The following is a 20,107-nucleotide window of genomic DNA, read 5'->3' as shown; positions in this document are numbered from 1 at the left end:
GTAGCACACACGTGAACGCCGCGGGATTCCAAAAAGTGGGATACTGAGGCAAAAGGTACGCGCGTTCAGAACAGGAAGACCCCGCAAAACGCCGGCCAAGACGTGGCCCCGCGTCCGCCCTGCCCACAACGCAGCCACTCCCACTCGCGGAGCGCGCCCTGTGCCTCACACTTCGGATCTGTGTGATCCGCTGTGTGCAACTGTACTCGAAAGGGTCCCCACGTGCACTACCTCGTGACAACTAAGGTGGACCGTCTTTTACTCCTAGGAGTCATCCCCAGATTAGCGGGGCTCTCAGATCCCCAGGGCTTCCAATCCGGAAGTTCCCCTTCCCTTCTGCCCCAACATAACATGGCGCCGACCGCAGCCACTTCCGTGATCCGCAGGCGACGAAGTCGCCTGGCCAGGATCAAAGATGGCCGAGCGTCCTCCACGCGCCTACTCTCGCGGGCCACTCCCGGCTCCGCTCTAGCTGCCGTTCTTGGTGAGCGCTGCCGCCAGCCAATCGCGGGGCGCAGAGGCCTTTGGCCCCGCCCCGCGGATCAGCTGAGGGAGCCGCAATGTCTCTTGACAGCTGCGGCGGCGCAGCCGGTTCCGGGTCCTGCGCGGGGCGGGGGTAAGCGCGGCTGGCGAGGGGGTTGCGGCGGGCGGCGAAAGGGGACCTGGTTGCGGCCGTGGGAGGGGGCGCCCGCCGGCGTCCGGGCCGGGCCGCGGGCCTGCGTGGGCGCGGACGGCCGGGCCGGGGCCCGCGGGGTGGGGCGGGCGCCGAGTCTCAGCCTCTGGGGTCGGGAGTCTCCACGGGCGTTTCCGGGGTCTCCGCAGATGTGAATCCCGATGGAGCGGCCCGAGGAAGGCAAGCAGTCGCCGCCGCCGCAGCCCTGGGGACGGCTCCTGCGTCTGGGCGCGGAGGAGGGCGAGCCGTACGTCCTCCTGAGGAAGCGAGAGTGGACCATCGGGCGGAGACGAGGTGCGGAGCTGAGGCCGGGGCCGGGGCCGGGGGCCGGGGCCAGGCAGAGCCACCGGGTTGCGGGCAGGCCACAGGGGCGGCGGTGCAGTGTGCGCTCCAGATTTTTCCGTGGAGTGAAATGTCATGTAAGAACTGGTATTTATTCGGTGTTCTGCCCACCGACTCTTGCGCATGATTCATGCACATCATTTAGCCCTCGCTACAATTGTATAAATTAGTTGTGTTAATATACCCTCCAGAATGCAATATTGTCACGTTCGTTGCCGTACAGAGTATCTTTTCAGACTGTAATGGAACGAAATTTAAAATAATAGAAGGAAAAGTGGAAAATTCACAGAGTTCAAGACCAACCTGGCCGAGATGGTGAAACCCCTTCTCTACTAAAAATACAAAAAAAATTAGTCAGGCGTGTTGGCAGGTGCCTGTAATCTCAGCTACTCAGGAGGCTGAGGCAGAGAATTGCTTGAACCCAGGAGGCAGAAGTTGCAGTGAGCCGAGATTATAGGCGTGAGCCACTGGGCCTGGCCAGAAATTTATTTTCATGGTTCGGGAGGCTGGGAAGTCCAAGATCAAGGTGTTGGCAGATTGGGTTCCTGGTGAGGGCTCTCTTCTTGGCTTGCAGGTGGCCACTTTCTTGTTGTGTCCTCACATGGCAGAGAGGGAGGACTCTGCTTTCTCTGCCTCCTCTTAAGAGGGCACCAGCCCTGTGACATCTGATTCCCACCTAGTGACCTCATTTAACATTTATCAGCTCACAGGCCCCATTTCCAAATATAGCCACATTGGGGATTAGGACTTAAATATATGAATTTTAGGGGGGTACAGACACTCAGTTACAAACACTCAGTTCCTAACAGTTGTAGAACTTGATTATTTTATTTATTTATTTTATATATATGTGTATATATATATTTTTTGAGATGGAGTTTTGCTCTTATCGCCCAGGCTGTAGTGCAGTGGTGCCATCTTGGCTCAACTTCCACCTCCCGGGTTCAAGCAATTCTCCTGCCTCAGCCTCCCGAGTAGCTGGGATTACAAGTATGTGCCACCACGCTCAGCTAATTTTTGTATTTTTAGTAGAGACGGGGTTTCTCCGTGTTCATCAGGCTGGTCTTGAACTCATGACCTCAGGTGATCCACCTGCCTCGGCCTCCCAAAGTGCTGGGATTACAGGCGTGAGCCACTGTGACCGATTTATTTATTTTTTGAGATGGAGTCTTACTCTGTCACCCAGGCTGGAGTGCAGTGGTGCGATCTTGGCTTACTACAACCTGCATCTTCCAGGTTAAAGTGATCCTCCTGCCTGAGCCTCCAGATTAGCTGAGATTACAGCCATGTGCCACCACACCTAGCTAGTTTTTTTGGTATTTTTAGTAGAGATGAGGTTTCACCATGTTGATCAGGCTGGTCTTGAACTCCTGGCCTCAAATCAAATGATCCACCTGCCTTGGCCTCCCAAAGTGTTGGGATTACAGGCATGAGCCACCTCGCCCAGACAGAACTTGATTATTTTAAAGCAATGATGTGCCTACCATATACAAGGCATTATTTGGGGGAAAAGGGAAAGCCTAGGTAACGTGTAGGAAGGGGTGCAACAACCTTGTCTTCCCAAAGAGCTCTTTATCCTTTTTTTTTTTTTTTTTTTGAGATGGAGTCTCGCTCTGTTGCCCAGGCTGGAGTGCAGTGGCACGATCTCGGCTCACTGCAGGCTCTGCCTCTTGGGTTCACACCATTCTGCCTCGACCTCCCGAGTAGCTGGGACTACAGGCACCCGCCACCACGCCCGGCTAATTTTTTTTGTATTTTTAGTAGAGACAGGGTTTCACAATGTTAGCCAGGATGGTCTTGATCTCCTGACCTCATGATCCACCTTCCTCGGCCTCCCAAAATGCTGGGATTACAGGCGTGAGCCACCGCGCCCAGCTTTTTTTTTGAGATGGAGTTTCGCTCCTGTTTCCCAGGCTGGACTGCAATGACGTGATCTCAGCTCACTGCAACCTCCGCCTCACAGGTTCAAGTGATTCTCCTGCCTCAGCATCCGGAGTAGCTGGGATTACAGGCACTCACCACCACGCCTGGCTAATTTTTGTATTTTGTAGAGACAGGGTTTCATCATGTTGGCTAGGCTAGTCTCTAACTCCTGACCTCAGGTGATCCTCCTGCCTCGGCCTCCCAAAGTGCTGGGATTACAGGCATGATCCACTGCGCCCAGCCAAGAGCTCTGTATTCTAAGAGGGTGGCAGAAATGTACATCAACTGCTTGAAAGATTTAACCCACCAAGTGTCAAGCACAGCTAATGCTGTGAATAGAACTTTAGCACAAAGCATCTTGGTTCCAGATTAGAATACTGATATTCAGGCCAGGCATGGTAGCTCATGCCTATAATCCCAGCAGTTTAGGAGGCCAAAGCAGGAGGATCTCTTGACCCTATGCATGAGACCAGCCAGGGCCACATAGACCCTGTATCTACAAAAAATTAAAAAATTAGCTGAGCATGGTGGCGCATATTGGTAGTCTCAGCTACTCAGGAGGCTGAAGTGGGAGGATCACATGAGCCTGGGAGTTCAAGGCTGCAGTGAGCTGTGATTGCTCCACTGCACCACAGCTGGGGTAACAGAGCAAGACCTTGTCTCAAAGGAAAAAAAAACCTGATGTTCTGGCATGGAGAAACCTCTGTTACAAACTGGCTCTGGCGACACCATGACTTGCACTGGTTTTGGGGCTTGAAGGAGACTATCCTGGCAGTTACGCTCAATGGAATGGGAAGAGCTTGACCACAGGTGATATTTGCCTTGGATACAGTACTTCCAGTAGTACAGAATGTTTGCACAAATAAGATTTTTAATATCCGATTTCATGGCAGTATCATTTACTTGTAAAAATTCACCTTTTTTGGGGTTCAGTTCCATGAGTTTGGGAAATGTACTCACCAGTGCAGTCAAGATGTAGACCATGTTCGTCACCTTGAAAGGTCCCCCTGAGTCCCGGCTCCTGGCAGCCACTGATCTGGTTTCTTTGCCTTCTGCTGCTTCCAGCGTGTCGTGACACAGGGTCACAGGGTGTCCGCCGTCAACTTCTGCACCTGGCTTCTTTCCCTGGCACGCACCTTGTTGCATGGATCAGCAGTTTGCTCCTTTCTGTTACTGGGTATTCGATGGTTTGGATGCACCAGGGTTTGTTAGTTCACAACCAGTGGATGGACGTTTATGCTGCTTCCTGTTTTCATAAGAAATAAAGCTAATATAAACAAAAGTGTGCAGTCTTTGTAGGGACATTCATTTTTCTCTTAGCTAAATAACTATGAATGGAATTGCTGGGCCACGCGGCCAATGTCTCTTTAACTTGGTAAGAAACTGCTGCCTTGTCTCCCATGTGCTTGTCTATTTTGCAGTCCCACAGCAGAGCGGGAGAGTTCCAGGTTTTCCACTTCCCTTTTGGCCACTTGTAGGTGGTCAGTCTTTTTTTTTTTTTTTTTTTTTTTGACACAGAGTCTCGCCCTGTCGCCAGGCTGGATTTGCAGTGGCGCGATCTCAGCTTACTGCAACTTCCACCTCCCGGGTTCAAGCCATTCTCCTGCCTCAGCCTCCCGAGTAGCTGGGACTACAGGCACGTGCCACCACGCCTGGCTAATTTTTTTGTATCTTTAGTAGAGATGGGGTTTCACCATGTTGGCCAGGATGGTCTCGATCTCTTGACCGCGTGATCCGCCCGCCTCAGCCTCCCAAAGTGCTGGGATTACAGGCATGAGCCACCGTGCCCAGCCCGTGGTCAGTTTTTATTTTCAGCCAGTTCTTATTTGGTGTGTAGTGGTATTTCATGGTTTTAATTTGCATTTCTCTGAAGATTAATGATGTTGAGCATTTTGTCATGTGCTTAATTTGCCATCCATATCTCTTCTTTGATAAAGTGTTTAAATTGCTTTAAGTTGCATTGTTTACTTTCTATTTATTGAGTTATCAGAGTTCTCCATACATTCTGGATACAAGATCTTTGTCAGATATGTGTTTTACAAATATTTCCACCAGTCCATAGCTTGTCTTTTCATCTTTTTAAACAATATCTTTTGAAGAACAGATTTTTACTTTTTTTTTTTGAGATGGAGTCTCACTCTGTCGCCAGGCTGGAGTGCAGTGGTGCGATCTCAGCTCACTGCAACCTCCGCCTTCCATGTTCTTCCACCTCAGCCTCTCAAGTAGCTAGGATTACAGGTGCATGCTACCATGCACGGCTAATTTTTTGTATTTTTAGTTGAGATGGGGTCTCATCATGTTGGCCAGGCTGGTCTTGAACTCCTGGTCTGAAGTGATCTGCCTGCCTTGGCCACCCAAAGTGATGAGATTACAGGCATGAGCCACCGCCCCCAGCCTTACTTTTTTTTTCTTTTTTTTTTTTTGAGCCAGAGTCTTGCTCTGTCGCCCAGGCTGGAGTGCAGTGGTGTGATCTCGGCTCACTGTAATCTCCGCCTCCTGGGTTCCCACCATTCTCCTGCCTCAGCCTCCCGTGTAGCTGGGATTATAGGCGCCCGCCACAATGCCCAGCTAATTTTTGTATTTTTAGTAGAGACTGGGTTTCACCATGTTGGTCAGGCTGGTCTTGAACTCCTGACCTTGTGATCTGCCCACCTTGGCCTCCCAAAGTGCTGAGATTACAGGTGTGAGCCGCCACGCCTGGCCCAGAATTGACTTTTTTTTTTTTTTTTTCTTGAGTCGCCCAGGCTGAAGTGCAGTGGCACCATCTCGGCTCACTGTAATCTCCGCCTCGCGGGTTCACGCCATTCTCCTGCCTCAGCCTCCCGAGTAGCTGGGACTGCAGGTGCCCGCCATCACGCCCGGCTAATTTTTTGTAGTTTTGGTAGAGACGGGGTTTCACCATGTTAGCCAGGATGGTCTCGATCTCCTGACTTTGTGATCCGCCCCCCGTGGCCTCCCAAAGTGCTGGGATTACAGACTTGAGCCACGGTGCCTGGCCCAGATTTTACGTTTGACGAACCTCAGCTTATTATTATTATTTTTTCCTGGTTTGTGCTTTTGGTGTCCTATCTGTGAAGTCCATACAAGACCCAACGGCACTAAGATTTTTGCCTGTCTTTTCCACTGGAAGTTTCATAGTTTTAGATTTTACATTTGTCTCTGTCTGGCCATCCTTACAGGGCCACAATACTGTATTGATTACTATAGCATGATGGTAAGTCAGTTAAGTAATATGAGTCTTCTAGCTTCATTCTTTTTCAAAATTGCTTTGGTTTTTCTACAGTTTTTTTCTGTGAACTTTAGAATCAGCTTGTCAGTGTCTACAGGCCCTCTGGGAGTTTGACTGGAATTGCATTGAATGTATGAAACAATCTGGAGGACAGCTGACATTTTAACAATATTGAGTCTTCTGATTCACACACCCATAGGTCAGTGATGGGAGCAAGGCTCAGGCTAAAGCAGATTCAAGGTGTCTTTCTATGTGGAACATTTAGGAAAAGTACATTTGCATGGCCACTGTCTCCTGACCAAACCTTTTGCTTTTTTGTCTTCTAGTGTCTTTATGTATCCTTATAGATTATTATAGGCAGTAATGATTAATGATGAGATATTAAAAAACCTTTGTTCTTTTGATTTAAGGAGAGGGCAAGTATTGAGGATTTTCCCTCTTGCATTTAATGAAGATAGAATTATTGTATTCAGGGCCGGGCGCTGGTGGCTCACGCCTGTAATCCCAGCACTTTGGGAAACCAAGGCGGGCGTATCATGAGGTCAAGAGATCGAGACCATCCTGGCCAACATTGTGAAACCTCATCTCTACTAAAAATACAAAAATTAACTGGCCCTGGTGGTGTGCGCCTGTAATCCCAGCTACTCAGGAGGCTGAGGCAGGAGAATCGTTTGAACCCGGGAGGCAGAGGTTGCAGTGAGCCGAGATCGCGCCACTGCACTCCAACCTGGGCGACAGAGAGAGACTCCATCTCAAAAAAAAAAGAAAAAAAAAATCCCAAAGTATCAGAATTATTGTATTCAGCTATAGATGCATCCCTGTATATAAGATGCAGTTTCTTATATGTGTACAAATGCCTATCACAGGCCAGGCGCGGTGGCTCACGCCTGTAATCCCAGCACTTTGGGAGGCCGAGGTGGGCGGATCATGAGGTCAGGAGTTCAAGACCAGAATGGTGAAACCCCGTCTCTACTAAAAATACAAAAAATTAGCTGGGTATGGTGGCGCATGCCTGTAGTCCCAGCTGCTCAGGAGGCTGAGGCAGGGGAATGGCTTGAACCTGGGAGGTGGAGGTTGCCGTGAGCCGAGATGGTGCCACTGCACTCCAGCCTGGGCGACAGTGCGAGACTCCATCTCAAAAAAAACAAAACAAACAAACAAAAAAAAAACAAATGCCTATGGCAGTTGGCTCAGTCACTTTTTCTGTGAGTGTCGTTGCTTCAATTTTATGTTGATTTATGAAACCTAAGTTTACACAGAAAAGAAATTAAGGACTAAATTAAGATACTGAAGAATTACTTAAGCCCCTGAGTTTTTTTTCTTTTTTTTTTCAGTTTTTTTTTTTTCAGTTTTTTTTTTTTGAGACAGAGTCTTGCTCTGTCACCCAGGCTGGAGTGCAGTGGCACGATATTGGCTCACTGCAAGCTCTGCTTCCCGGGTTCTTGCCATTCTCCTACCTCAGCCTCCCGAGTAGCTGGGATTACAGGTGCCCGCCACCATGCCTGGCTAATTTTTTGTATTTTTAGTGGAGATGGGGTTTCATTGTGTTAGCCAGGATGGTCTCGATCTCCTGACCTCGTGAACCGCCCACCTCAGCGTGAGCCACCGGGCCTAGCCAAGCCCTTGAGTTTTTTTAAAGTTATAATAATACTCATCAGGTTAGCTGTGTATGCAAGCATATTGTAAAATTGCTTTTTTTTTTTCCAGTTGCAGTCTACCTCTGTTGCCAAGGCTGGAGTGCAGTGGTGCGGTCTCAGCTCACTGCAACCTCTGCCTCCTGTGTTCATGCGATTCTCCTGCCTCAGCCTCCCAAGTAGCTGGGATTACAGGTAACCGCCACCATGCCCAGCTAATTTTTGTATTTTTAGTAGATATGGAGTTTCGCTGTGTTGGCCAGGCTGGTCTCGAACTCCTGACCTCGTGATCCGTTCACCTCAGCCTCCCAAAGTGCTGGGTTTACAAGCATGAGCCACTGCGCCCGGCTGTAAAATTGCCATTGAAGAGGCTGTGTGTAACTGGAGGTACTGATGGGTGTCTTTGAGAGGGTGGGTATTCAGAAAGGTTCAAGATGGGCCGGGCGCGGTGGCTCACGCCTGTAATCTCAGCACTTTGAGAGGCCAAGGTGGGCAGATCATGAGGTCAAAAGATCGAGACCATCCTGGTTAACACAGTGAAACCCGTCTCTACTAAAAATACAAAAAATTAGCCAGGCGTGGTGGCAGGCCCCTGTAGTCCCAGCTACTCGGGAGGCTGAGGCAGGAGAATGGTGTGAACCTGGGAGGCGGAGCTTGCAGTGAGCCGAGATGGTGCCACTGCACTCCAGCCTGGGCGACAGAGCGAGACTCCGTCTCAAGAAAAAAAAAAATTTCTTAATGTCTTTCTTGGTTAAGTGTTTTTTTCACATATGTACAATGGGGATCCTGAGTTGGAACCACATACTTTGGTAAACAACGGGCAGTAGTGTTCACAGTTACCACGACCATATCCCGTGTCGTCCCACCCTTTCTTTTTTAGGTTGCGACCTTTCGTTCCCCAGCAATAAACTGGTCTCTGGAGATCACTGTAGAATTGCAGTGGATGAAAAATCAGGTCAGGTGACACTGGAAGATACCAGGTGAGTACGTTCTGACCTTCTTTTGGTGTTTCTTCTTGTAGCTTAAAAGGCGTGACTTCGTGCTATGTGCTGTGTGCCACGGCTGAGGAGAAGAAATGCTGTCTTTAGTGTGATAACAGCAGCTCATTTTTATAACAGCACAGTCATGTGTCCCTTAGCAACAGGGATCCAGTCTGAGAAATGTGTCGTTAGACAATTTGATCATCTTGCAAACATCATGGAGTATACTTAAACAAACCTAGATGGTGTAGCCTACCACATACCTAGGCTATATGGTATAGCCGATTGCTCCTAGGCTATCAACCTATGCAGCGTGCTACTGTACTGAATGCTATAGGCAGTTGTAACACAATGGTAAGAGTATCTAAACACAGAAAAGGTGCAGTAAAAATATGATATTTTAATCTTGTGGGACTACTATCGTATATGCGTCTGTTGAAAAAAACATTATTATCAGGCCGGGCGCGGTGGCTCACGCCTGTAGTCCCAGCACTTTGGGAGGCTGAGGCAGGTGGATCACCTGAGGTCAGGAGCTGAAGCCCAGCCTGGCCAACATGGAGAAACCCCGTCTCTATGAAAAATATAAAAATTAGCCAGGCATGGTGGCTTGCGCCTATAATCCCAGCTACTCGGGAGGCTGAGACAGGAGAATCACTTGAACCTGGGAGTCGGAGATTGTGGTGAGCTGAGATGGCACCACTGCACTCCAGCCTGGGAAACGAGTGAAACTCCGTCTCAAAACAAAAGTTATTATCTGGGGCATGACTGTAGTTAATTAGGCTCCCAAGGTATTAGAAGATGTATTTACTGGTTTCCAGGATGGGACACTTAGTGACACTTTGGTGCCTATGACCCTTCTTGAATGTATTCAAATTAAGTATGTCTCAGAAATGAGACTTAAAAGATGCTGGTAATTTTTGGTTCTTGCAAGCCTATTCAAGTTTGATTTCTTTCCCTCAAATCAAAAAATCATTTTTTAAAACTAATAAATTCTCGTTCTTGTACAACTTAAGTACAGATTGAGTATCTGAAATGATTGAAACTAGACTGTTTAGATTTTGGATTGTTTGAGATTTTAGAATATTTTCGTTATACTTACCAGTTGAGCATGTCTGATTCAAAATTCTGAAATGCTCCAGTGAGTATTTTTTTGAGTGTCTTCTTGGTGCTCAAAAAGTTTTGGATTTCACATTTCTGATTAGGGACATTCAGCTTAGGGATATTCAACTTAGAAAGTGGAAAGCTTTCCAAAATCCTGTTCATACATTAAAAATGCATAGGTTGGTATATATATTTTGCATAAATGCAATTACGCTACACATACTGTTGTAGCGTCAGCTTTTGTCTTTTTTTTTTTTGAGATGGAGTTTCTCTGTGTTGCAGGCTGAAGTGCAGTGGTGCGATCTTGGCTCACTGCAACCGCCGACTCCCAGGTTCCAGCAATTCTCCTGCCCCAGCCTCCATGTAGCTGGCATTGTAGGCACACACTACCAAGCCCGGCTATTTTTTTGTGTTTTTAGTAGAGACGGGATTTCACCACGTTGGCCAGGCTGGTCTCGAATTCCTGATCTCAGGTGATCCGCCTGCCTCAGCCTCCCAAAGTGCTGGGATTACAGGCGTGAGCCACCACGCCTGGCCAGCTTTTTTCACTTACAGTGTCTTATGGAGCGCTTCACATGTCACTGCGTCTGCATCCAGCTCATCTTTTCGTTACCTTAGGATAGTTTCTTTGTCACTTCCCTTATTGGTGGACATTTATTGTTTTGACTTTTTCTTACTATAAGTAACACTGCAGTGACTCCTTCCCAAACTCTGCCTTCATGTCTATTTTCTTGGGATGCTTTCTCGGAAGGGCAGTCTGTGTCAGTGTTACTCAGGATGTGCCTATTCCTTTTTTTCTCTTTTTTGAGACAGAGTCTCACTCTGTGGCTCAGGCTGAAGTGCTCTTGGTGCGATCTCGGCTCACTGCAACCTCCGCCACCCGGGTTCAAGTGATTCTCCTGCGTTAGCCTCCCGAGTAGCTGGGGTTACAGGTGCCCGCCACCACGCCCAGCTCAGATGGGGTTTCACAATGCTGGCCAGGCTGGACTTGAACTCCTGGCCTCAGGTGATCCACCTGCCTCAGCCTCCCCAAGTGCTGGGATTGCAAGTGTGAGCCCCCGCACCCGGCCAGAATGTGCGTCTTTTAAATCTGCTGCAAGTGGCAGGTGGTCTTCTAGCAGTATGTTGAGAGTGTGCTGTTCTCACCACAGGATTTTTTTTTGTTTGGTAAAGATCAGGCTCTGTGAGATTCTTTGGTAACTGATAGTTTCAGGGATAGAAGACTAGGAAGTAGATTTTAATAGAAAGAACTGACGCTCCTTTTCCTAGTCTAATAGGTATCAGATTAAGTTCTCTATTTCTTGGCACAATGGGAAAGGCAGGGTGCTGGTCCCAAGCTGTCCCACCTGCTTCAGGACCTGGCTTCCCCATGCTGGGTGCTGGTCCTGGGCTTTCCCACCTACATCAGGGCCTGGCTTCCCCGCGATGGGTGCTGGTCCTGGGCAGTCCCGCCTGTTCCAGGGCCTGGCTTCCCAGCGCTGGGTGCTGGTCCTGGGCAGTCCTGCCTGTTCCGGGGCCTGGCTTCCCCGCGCTGGGTGCTGGTCCCGGGCCTTCCGCCTGTTCCGGAGCCTGGCTTCCTCGTGCTGGGTGATGGTCCTGGGCAGCCCCGCCTGTTCCAGGGCCTGGCTTTCCCACGCTTGTTGCTGGTCCTGGGCAGTCCTGCCTGTTCCGGGGCCTGGCTTCCCCGTGCTGGGTGCTGGTCCTGGGCCTTCCCGCCTGTTCCAGGGTCTGGCTTTCCCATGCTGGGTGCTGGTCCTGGGCAGTCCTGCCTGTTCCAGGGCCTGGTTTCCCTGCACTGGGTGCTGGTCCTGGGCCTTCCCGCCTACATCAGGGCCTGGCTTCCCCGCGCTGGGTGCTGGTCCCAGGCCTTTCTGCCTGTTCCAGGGCCTGGCTTCCTCGCGCTGGGTGCTGGTCCTGGGCCTCCCCGCCTGTTCCAGGGCCTGGCTTCCCCACGCTGGGTGCTGGTCCTGGGCCGTCCCGCCTGCTTCAGGGCGTGGCTTCCCTGTGCTGACTGCGTGGTGGTGTTACTTTCTTATGGCTATTGTAATTTACCACAAGCTTAATAGATTTAAAAAACACAAATTTGCTGTCTTACTATAGTTATGGAGGTCCAAAGTCCAATATGGGTCGGATGGGGCTAAAATCCAGGTCTGAACAGGGCTGGTTTCTTCTGGAGGCTCCAGGGGAGAATTTGTTCTCTGCCTTTTCCAGGTTCCAGAGGTGCCACGTTCCTTGGCAGAGGTGGGCTGGAGGGGAGGGGTGCTCAGGCAGAAGGAACCACGTGTGTAGGGGCCCCCGAGCATGAGCAGGGCTGTGTGGTCGGAGCGTGTGATGAGCGGCAAAGTCACACAAGGGAGCTTGGGGTTTAGCCTGAGAGCAGTGAGGAGTCATCAAAGGGGTGTAAGCAGAGGAGTGAAATAATCAGATTTTTGTTTGGAAAGAGCAGGAGGATGAATGATGACTGCAGTCGCCGCTCGGCATCTGAGGGGATTGGCTCCAGCGCCCCTGCATGCACCCAAGTCTGTGCACACTCTAGCCCCGTAGCCAGTCTTGTGGAGCACGAGGACACAGAAAGTCAGTCTGGCTCCAGCCCCCTGCATGCACCCAAGTCCGTGCACACTCTAGCCCTGTAGCCAGCCTTGTGGAGCACGAGGACACAGAAAGTCAGTCCAGCTCCAGCCCCCTGCATGCACCCAAGTCTGTGCACACTCTAGCCCCGTAGCCAGCCTTGTGGAGCACGAGGCCACAGAAAGTCAGTCCAGCTCCAGCCCCCTGCATGCACCCAAGTCTGTGCACACTCTAGCCCCGTAGCCAGCCCTGCGGAGCAGGAGGACACAGAAAGTCAGTCCAGCATACGTATGGGATTCACTCCCTCTCATTGCAAAAACCTGTGTTTAAGTGCATCTGTATAGCTCAAAACCGCATCTTCCAGGGTCAGCTTTGTGTTGTAACAGCAGAACTCAGGCACACACAGCCACCGCCTGGTTTCGGAGGTTTTATGGGGAGACGGCCGTGGCAGTTCATTTGCTTACTGTCTGCATTTGCTTTCCTGCTGCAGACGGCAGAGCTGAGTAGTGGCAGTGGTGACCACAAAACCTATACTGTTTACCCTCTGTTTACCGAAATCGTCTGCCACTCCCATACCTCAGCAAACCGTGGTGGTCACTCGGATGTGAATTCTGTCCACTGCTGGGGCCTCGGGAGTGAAGCTGCAGAGCTGAGGCCTGTGTGGTTTCAGTCGTTTTGCCCGGTTGCTGTTTTGTGTGTCGGGTATGCTGTGCTCTTGGACCTTTGTCCACCTGACCAACACCTGATTTGCTGTCAGGTCTCTGCTCAGAAGTCCCCAGGAGACACTTCCTGCCCCATCAACTTAGCCTCCTCCTGTCTGTCCCTGAGTCAGCAGCATCTGCATTGGCTTCTCCCTGGGCAGAGTGCCTCAAGGGGCTTGACAGCCAGACCCCAGGCTCTGAGTGCAGGGCCATGTCCTGCAGCTGACGGCCCAGCATTTAGTCCGCTTCTGCCCAGGGCCAGTCTCTTGGGAGGGATCAGTACTCATTGGAGCCATGAGCTCACCAGGGTTGTGATGGCTGCAGGGAACGGAACTGTGGATAGCGTAAGTTCAGCTCAGGGGAGGCTGGAGGTGGAAGCACCACACTGCAGACGAGGCCTCTGGGTCCACTAGGAGGCAAACGGGAGAGAACCCAGCCCTGCAGCCGCAGAGCTGCCAAGCACGTGAGGAGGTGTGGTGGCTGGTTAGGCTGTCAGGGAGAAGTGGGCGAGCCATTTCTCGAGAGAATGGTGAGGAGTGTGTGGATGTGTGCATCGTTACATATTTACACTGTTCCTATGAGTATTTCCAGAATGGTCATATTGAGCTGCTTTGCTAATGGTGCTAGAAAAAAAATCTTGTAACTCCAAGTTATTTTACGTAGAATAAATTGTGTTTTTGTTTTTTTACAGCACCAGTGGAACAGTGATTAACAAGCTGAAGGTTGTTAAGAAGCAGACGTGCCCTTTACAGACTGGGGATGTCATCTACTTGGTGTACAGGAAGAATGAACCGGAACACAGTAAGAGAGAGGAAGGCTTGCCGGGGTCAGACCCGCACGGGGGTGCACGTGAGGGCGCACTCTGAACGTTCCTCCTGGCTACATCCCTTCCTGTAGGAACGTTCCTCCTGGCTACACCCCATTTCTTGCTCACATGGGTTCCTGCTGTGAATAGTGTCTGTTGAGGAGTGGGAGTGTCGACTTTGCAGCCTGAGCCCAGCCATTCCTCAGGAATACCACCGTGGCCATGAGCAGCCAATCCCAAAATGGCAGCCAAGGAGAAACTGATGGGGATGGTTTGGGTTCTACAGGAGAAGAACTTGAGTTATGGGGAATAAAACCTAGGACCAGGGGTCTAGAGGCCATTGATGGTTCTGCTTTTGGAGACCTTATAAGAAACATCAAAGGTTAGACTGGATTCCAGTAAGTTTTTTCAGCTCCAGAAGTCGCGTTTTTGTTTTGTGGAAGAACGGTGTAGGACAAGGAAAGTTGTGGGAGTCCTTCGAAGGTCACCCCTGAAATACTTTTTTTTTGTTTGTTTTGAGATGGAGTTTCACTCTTGTTGCCCAGGCTGAAGTGTAATGGCGCAGTCTCAGCTCACCGCAATCTCCACCTGTCGGGTTCAAGCTATTCTCCTGCCTCAGCCTCCGTAGTAGCTGGGATTATAGGCGCCCACCACCACGCCCAGCTCATTTTTGTATTTTTAGTAGAGACAGAGTTTTGCCATGCTGAACAGGCTGGTCTCAAACTCCCGACCTCAGGTGATCCACCCACCTCAGCCTCCCAAAGTGCTGGGATTACAGGCATGAGCCACTGCACCTGGCCAATACTTATTTATTTAATTTTTTTGAGACAGAGTCTCACTCTGCTCTGTTGCCCAGGCTGGAGTGCGATGGCATGATCTCAGCTCACTGCAACCTCCACCTCCTGGTTTCAAGCGATTCTCCTGCCTCAGCCTCCCAGGTAGCTGGGATTACAGGTGCCTGCCACCACACCCGGCTAATTTTTGTATTTTTAGTAGAGACAGGGTTTTGCCATGTTGGCCGGGCTGGTCTCGAACTCGGGACCTCAGGTAATCCGCCGGCCTCGGCCTCCCAGATTGCTGGGATTACAGGCAAGAGCCACTGCACCTGGCCACCCCTGAAATACCGAAAGACCACAGTGATGAGGGAGAATGGGGCAAATATGTCTTAGGCATCTTCAGCATAAACTTAACCAGCCCCTGGCCACACAGAAGGATCTTGTATCTGCTCCTTTGTGTAGTTTGAAATTATAAGTGAGGCATAGATTCTTTACCTTCTTCTGCCTCCTGATGCCATTTTTCCCCGAGGCTTATTTCTTTTGAGTTGGTAGAGATGTTTTAGATTACTTGTTTTGAAATCTCTTAAACTGATGAATTTGTTATTAGCTGATGAGTCAAAATAATCAACAAAAACAAATGGACTGGAGAACAGAAGAGAAAAATGAGTTCTCAATTTGCACAGAGGCCACCAGTTTTCTGATTTGATTTTCTTTTAGACGTGGCATACCTCTATGAATCTTTAAATGAAAAGCAAGGCATGACACAAGAATTCTTTGGTAAGTAAGAGTATAGCAAAGAAGTGGATGCATATTAGGAGCTGTAGCATTCCTTTTTTTTCTTTTTTTTTTGAGATGGAGTCTCGCTCTGTTGCCCAGGCTGGAGTGCAGTGGTGCGATCTCAGCTCACTGCAGCCTCCGCCTCATGGGTTCAAGCACTTCCCCTGCCTCAGCCTCCTGTTTTTTTTTTGAGACGGAGTTTTGCTCTTTTTCTTGTTGCTCAGCCTGGAGCGCAGTGCCGCGATCTCGGCTCACTGCAACCTCCACCTGCCGGGTTCGAGAGATTCTCCTGCCTCAGCCTCCCAAGTAGCTGGGATTACAGGTTGCACCATCTTGCCTGGCTAATCTTTTTTTTTTTTTTTTTTTTGAGACGGAGTCGCGCTCTGTCGCCCAGGCTGGACTGCAGTGGCGCAATCTTGGCTCACTGCAACCTCCGCCTCCCGGGTTCACGCCATTCTCCTGCCTCAGCCTCCCGAGTAGCTGGGACTACAGGCAGTTGCTACCATGCCCAGCTAATTTTTTATATTTTTAGTAGAGATGGGATTTCACTGTGTTAGCCAGGTTGGCCTCGATCTCCTGACTTCGTGATCCACCCGCCTCAGCCTCCCAAAGTGCTGGGATTACAGACGTGAGCCACCGAGCCTGGCACACCTGGCTAATTTTTATATTTTTAGTAGAGACAGGGTTTCACCTTGTTGGTCAGGCTGGTCTCGAACTCCAGACCTCAGGTGATACACCTGCTTCGACTTCCCAAAGTGCTGGGATTACAGGCCTGAACCACAGTGCCTGGCCTTGGGGCTGTTGCATTCTTAAGAGCGTTTCAATCCCTAGAGTGTCTGCCTGAGCCCTGGATGTGTGCTGCTTCTGCTCCTTTTGGGTTACAGAAGCTAACAAGGAAAATGTGTTCCATGGGACCAAAGATACCTCAGGTGCAGGTGCAGGGCGAGGGGCCAATCCCCGGGTCCCTCCGTCGTCGCCCGCCACTCAGGTGTGCTTTGAGGAACCACAGCCATCAACGTCGACGTCAGACCTCTTCCCCACAGCCTTGGCCTCTTCCACGGAGCCTCCTCCTGCAGGGCGAGAGCGTTCCTCCAGTTGTGGTGAGGTCACATTTCATGAGGTCTTGGTGCTGGTTGCATAGTTTTTGTTCACTACTCTTTACCTGTGTTGTTACAGAGACAGATAAGCGACTGAGGACTGGCATGAGGTTCTCAGTAGTAAGATTTCTGTAGGAGTCAATATTGAGTGTGTTGTTCCCTTCACTTCCGAAGAGAAGTGAAGATCAGGGACTCTAGTACCATGGCGTATTTTGCAGTTTCATTGAGACTATAATTCATATACCATAAAAGTCATCTAGCTGAAGTGTACATTTCAGTGGATTTTAGTACATCACAAGATGTGGGACTATCACCACTCATTGACACCAAAAGGAAACCGGGGCCCACCAGCAGTCACCCCCCATGTCCCCTTCCCCTCGACCCCATCAGCAGTCACTCCTCATGTCCCCTTCCCCTCGGCCCCACCAGCAGTCACTCCGCATGTCCCCTTCCCCTCGGCTCGGTCCCACCAGCAGTCACTCCCCATGTCCCCTTCCCCTCGGCTCGGCCCCACCAGCAGTCACTCCCCATGTCCCCTTCCCCTCGGCCCCACCAGCAGTCACTCCGCATGTCCCCTTCCCCTCGGCTCGGCCCCACCAGCAGTCACTCGCCATGTCCCCTTCCCGTCGGCCCCACCAGCAGTCACTCCCCACGTCCCCTCCCCCCCAGCCCCTGGCAGCTGCGTGTGCTTTCAGCCTCTGGATTTTTCTGTTCTAGACACTTCACAGACATGGAATCATGCGTGCTCTTTTGTGACTGGGTTCTTTTTTGTTGTTGTTGAGATGGCGTCTCACTCTGTCGCCCAGGCTGGAGTGCAGTGGTGCAATCTTGGCTCACTGCAAGATCCGCCTCCCAGGTTCATGCCATTCTCCTGCCTCAGCCTCCCGAGTAGCTGGGACTACAGGCGCCCGCCACCACGCCCGGCTAATTTTTTTTTGTTTTTTGTTTGTTTGTTTTGAGATGGAGTCTTACTCTGTCACCCAGGCTGGTGTGCAGTGGTGCGATCTTGGCTCACTGCAAGCTCCGCCTCCTGGGTCCACGCCATTCTCCTGCTTCAGCCTCTGAGTAGCTGGGACCACAAGCACCTGTCACCACGCCTGGCTAATTTTTTGTATTTTTAGTAGAGACGGAGTTTCACCGTGTTAGCCAGGATGGTCTCGATCTCCTGACCTCGTGATCCACCCGCCTCGGCCTCCCAAAGTGCTGGGATTACAGGCATGAGCCACCGTGCCTGGCCGTGACTGGGCTCTTTCACTTAGCATGGTGTTTTCAGAGTTCATCCAGAAGAGGATGTTATTTAAAACTAGTTTTGCAGATGCTGTTCCTTACGGCTTGACTCTTACCTCTTCCATGGTCATTGGGAAGAAATTCCATCTGGGTGCAGCATGACGGGAATGTTTTCTGTTTTCTTTTAGGGTTTATCACGTGGAGGATGTGTACATATGTATTCTCTAAATTGGATCGCACTATACATATTATTATTATTATTATTTACTTTCTTAGCTATTCTCTATTCTAGATTATCTTTTGAATTAGCTTTTCCAGTTTAATAGAAAAATCTTTTTGAGATTTTTGATTTAGGGAGAATTGACAGTTTTACAGTGCCCAGGAAAATGGTGTTTCTCTATATTTGTTAAGCTTTTCCTGTTCTTCAGTGAGGTCTCACAGCTTTCTTCGTGTCGTCTGGGCTCATTCTTAGTCCTGGAGTGCTTGGCTCTCGCGTTCTTACATTCCATAGCAGTCTGCAGATTCCTATGAACAGAAGAGCCTCTGAATCTCAGTTAGGCTGTGTTTCGATCTGACAGGAAAGCTGGTTCCCTGATAAAAAGTCCAGAAATGCCCGCTCAGCTCAGCTACTCCTGAGGTCACCAGGGGCTTCTGTGCACTCCACGCTGCTGTTTTTGCTCAGGTTTTTGTCTCAGAGGTTTCACAGTGGCTGCCAGAGCTCTGAACATCACTGACACGTTCATGACAGGCACCAGGGAGCCTCCGGGGAAGGGACCTTTGCTTTCCATGAATCTGTTGGCTGATCCGCAGCAGCAAGAGCCACCTCTCCCAGAAGACTGCTCCCTCCCTCTCATGGGCCAGCCTGGCTGCTCTGCTACAGGACACTCCTTGTTTTTACGTCTCTCTGTGTGTTCCAGTGGGATTTGGGGAAGGAGAGGCATTGGGTGCAGGGACTCAGTGTGCCTTCTTGAAACCAGAAACCTCTCACACTCTCTGGGCCTATTTCTACTTCTGTTGATTTGGTTTTTACTCTGTTGTATGCTGTTGCTCTGTCTTCACACGGGCAGCCACACCTCTCCTATTTGTCGATGTCCTTGAGGCCTTGTCGCGTCCTTCTCTAGAGGCTCCTTTGGATGAGCCCAGCTCCTCAGCAGCAGAGTGCTCTTTATTTTCTGTTTTTTTGAGACAGAGTCTTGCTCTGTTGCCCAGGCTGGAGTGCAGTGGCGCAATCTCGGCTCACTGCAACCTCCGCCTCCCGGGTTCAAGTGATTCTCCTGCCTCAGCCTCCTGAGTAGCTGCGATCACAGGCGCGCACCACCATGCCCAAAACATTTTTGTATTTTTAGTAGAGATGTTGTTGGCCAGGATAGTCACCAGCAGCAGTGTTCTAAAAGCATACCTCAGTCTGATGGATGACATCCCAGCCATCTGAAGAGTAACATCCAGATGTGTTGTAACATTCCAGTGTGTTGTAACATTTCTGTAACATTCCAATATGTTGTAACATTCTGGTGTGTTGTAACATTCGGTGTGTTGTAACATTCGGTGTGTTGTAACATTCTGGTGTGTTGTAACATTCCGGTGTGTTGTAACATTCGGTGTTACATGGTGTGTTGTAACATTCTGGTGTGTTGTAACATTCCCGGTGTGTTGTAATGTTCCGGTGTGCTGTAACATTCCGGTGCGTTGTAACATTTGGTGTTACACGGTGTGTTATTTTAACATTCTGGTGTGTTGTAACATTCTGGTGTGTTGTAACGTTCCCGTGTGTTGTAACGTTCCGGTGTGTTGTAACATTCCGGTGTGTTGTTCCGGTGTGTTGTAACATTCTGGTGTGTTGTAACATTCCTGGTGTGTTGTAACGTTCCCATGTGTTGTAAGGTTCTGATGTGTGTAACATTCGGTGTGTTGTAACATTCCGGTGTGTTGTCACATTCTGGTGTGTTGTCACATTCTGGTGTGTTGTCACATTCTGATGTGATTTCAGGACTCACCTGGGAGGACTTCTCAGGTGCTAATTGGGGACACTAAGTTGCAGGCAAGACTGTGGAGAGTGAGTGCTATGTAGTTTCCACCTGTTACTTCCGGAGATAAGAGGAACAGCGGAGACCAAACCCGTGACAGACAGTTTCTACTAGCCTGTCTCCTATAGACTAAACACAACCCTGGCTTCTCAAAGCCTCTTTGATTTACCTTTGTTTTAACATCATAACCTTAAATTTATGAGTGAAAGAAAATAACACTTCAAGATGAAAACATCTGAGCACTGGGCAC

The 20,107-nt window shown here is 50.0% G+C and overlaps 1 protein-coding gene across 24 annotated transcripts in view; it reads left to right on the top strand.

Moving 5' to 3' along the window:
• The first annotated feature begins 336 nt into the window (after nt 1-336).
• The window catches only part of CHFR (checkpoint with forkhead and ring finger domains), a 63,477-nt gene continuing 43,706 nt past the window's right edge, over nt 337-20,107 (top strand). For 3 of the 24 annotated variants that reach the window (XM_054526254.1, XM_054526253.1, XM_054526252.1), the window contains exons 1-7: nt 337-616; nt 823-967; nt 7,875-7,996; nt 8,682-8,781; nt 13,843-13,952; nt 15,450-15,509; nt 16,394-16,609. In XM_054526254.1, the coding sequence (XP_054382229.1) occupies nt 352-616; nt 823-967; nt 7,875-7,996; nt 8,682-8,781; nt 13,843-13,952; nt 15,450-15,509; nt 16,394-16,609 (1,018 nt within the window). In that variant the 5' untranslated portion in view covers nt 337-351. 24 annotated transcript variants of the gene reach the window in all.

Source organism: Pongo abelii, chromosome 10 (genome assembly GCF_028885655.2).
Source record: "Pongo abelii isolate AG06213 chromosome 10, NHGRI_mPonAbe1-v2.0_pri, whole genome shotgun sequence".
Taxonomy (NCBI): domain Eukaryota; kingdom Metazoa; phylum Chordata; class Mammalia; order Primates; family Hominidae; genus Pongo; species Pongo abelii.
Note: the sequence above shows the minus strand (reverse complement) of the source record. Positions and strands in the feature narration are given on the sequence as shown.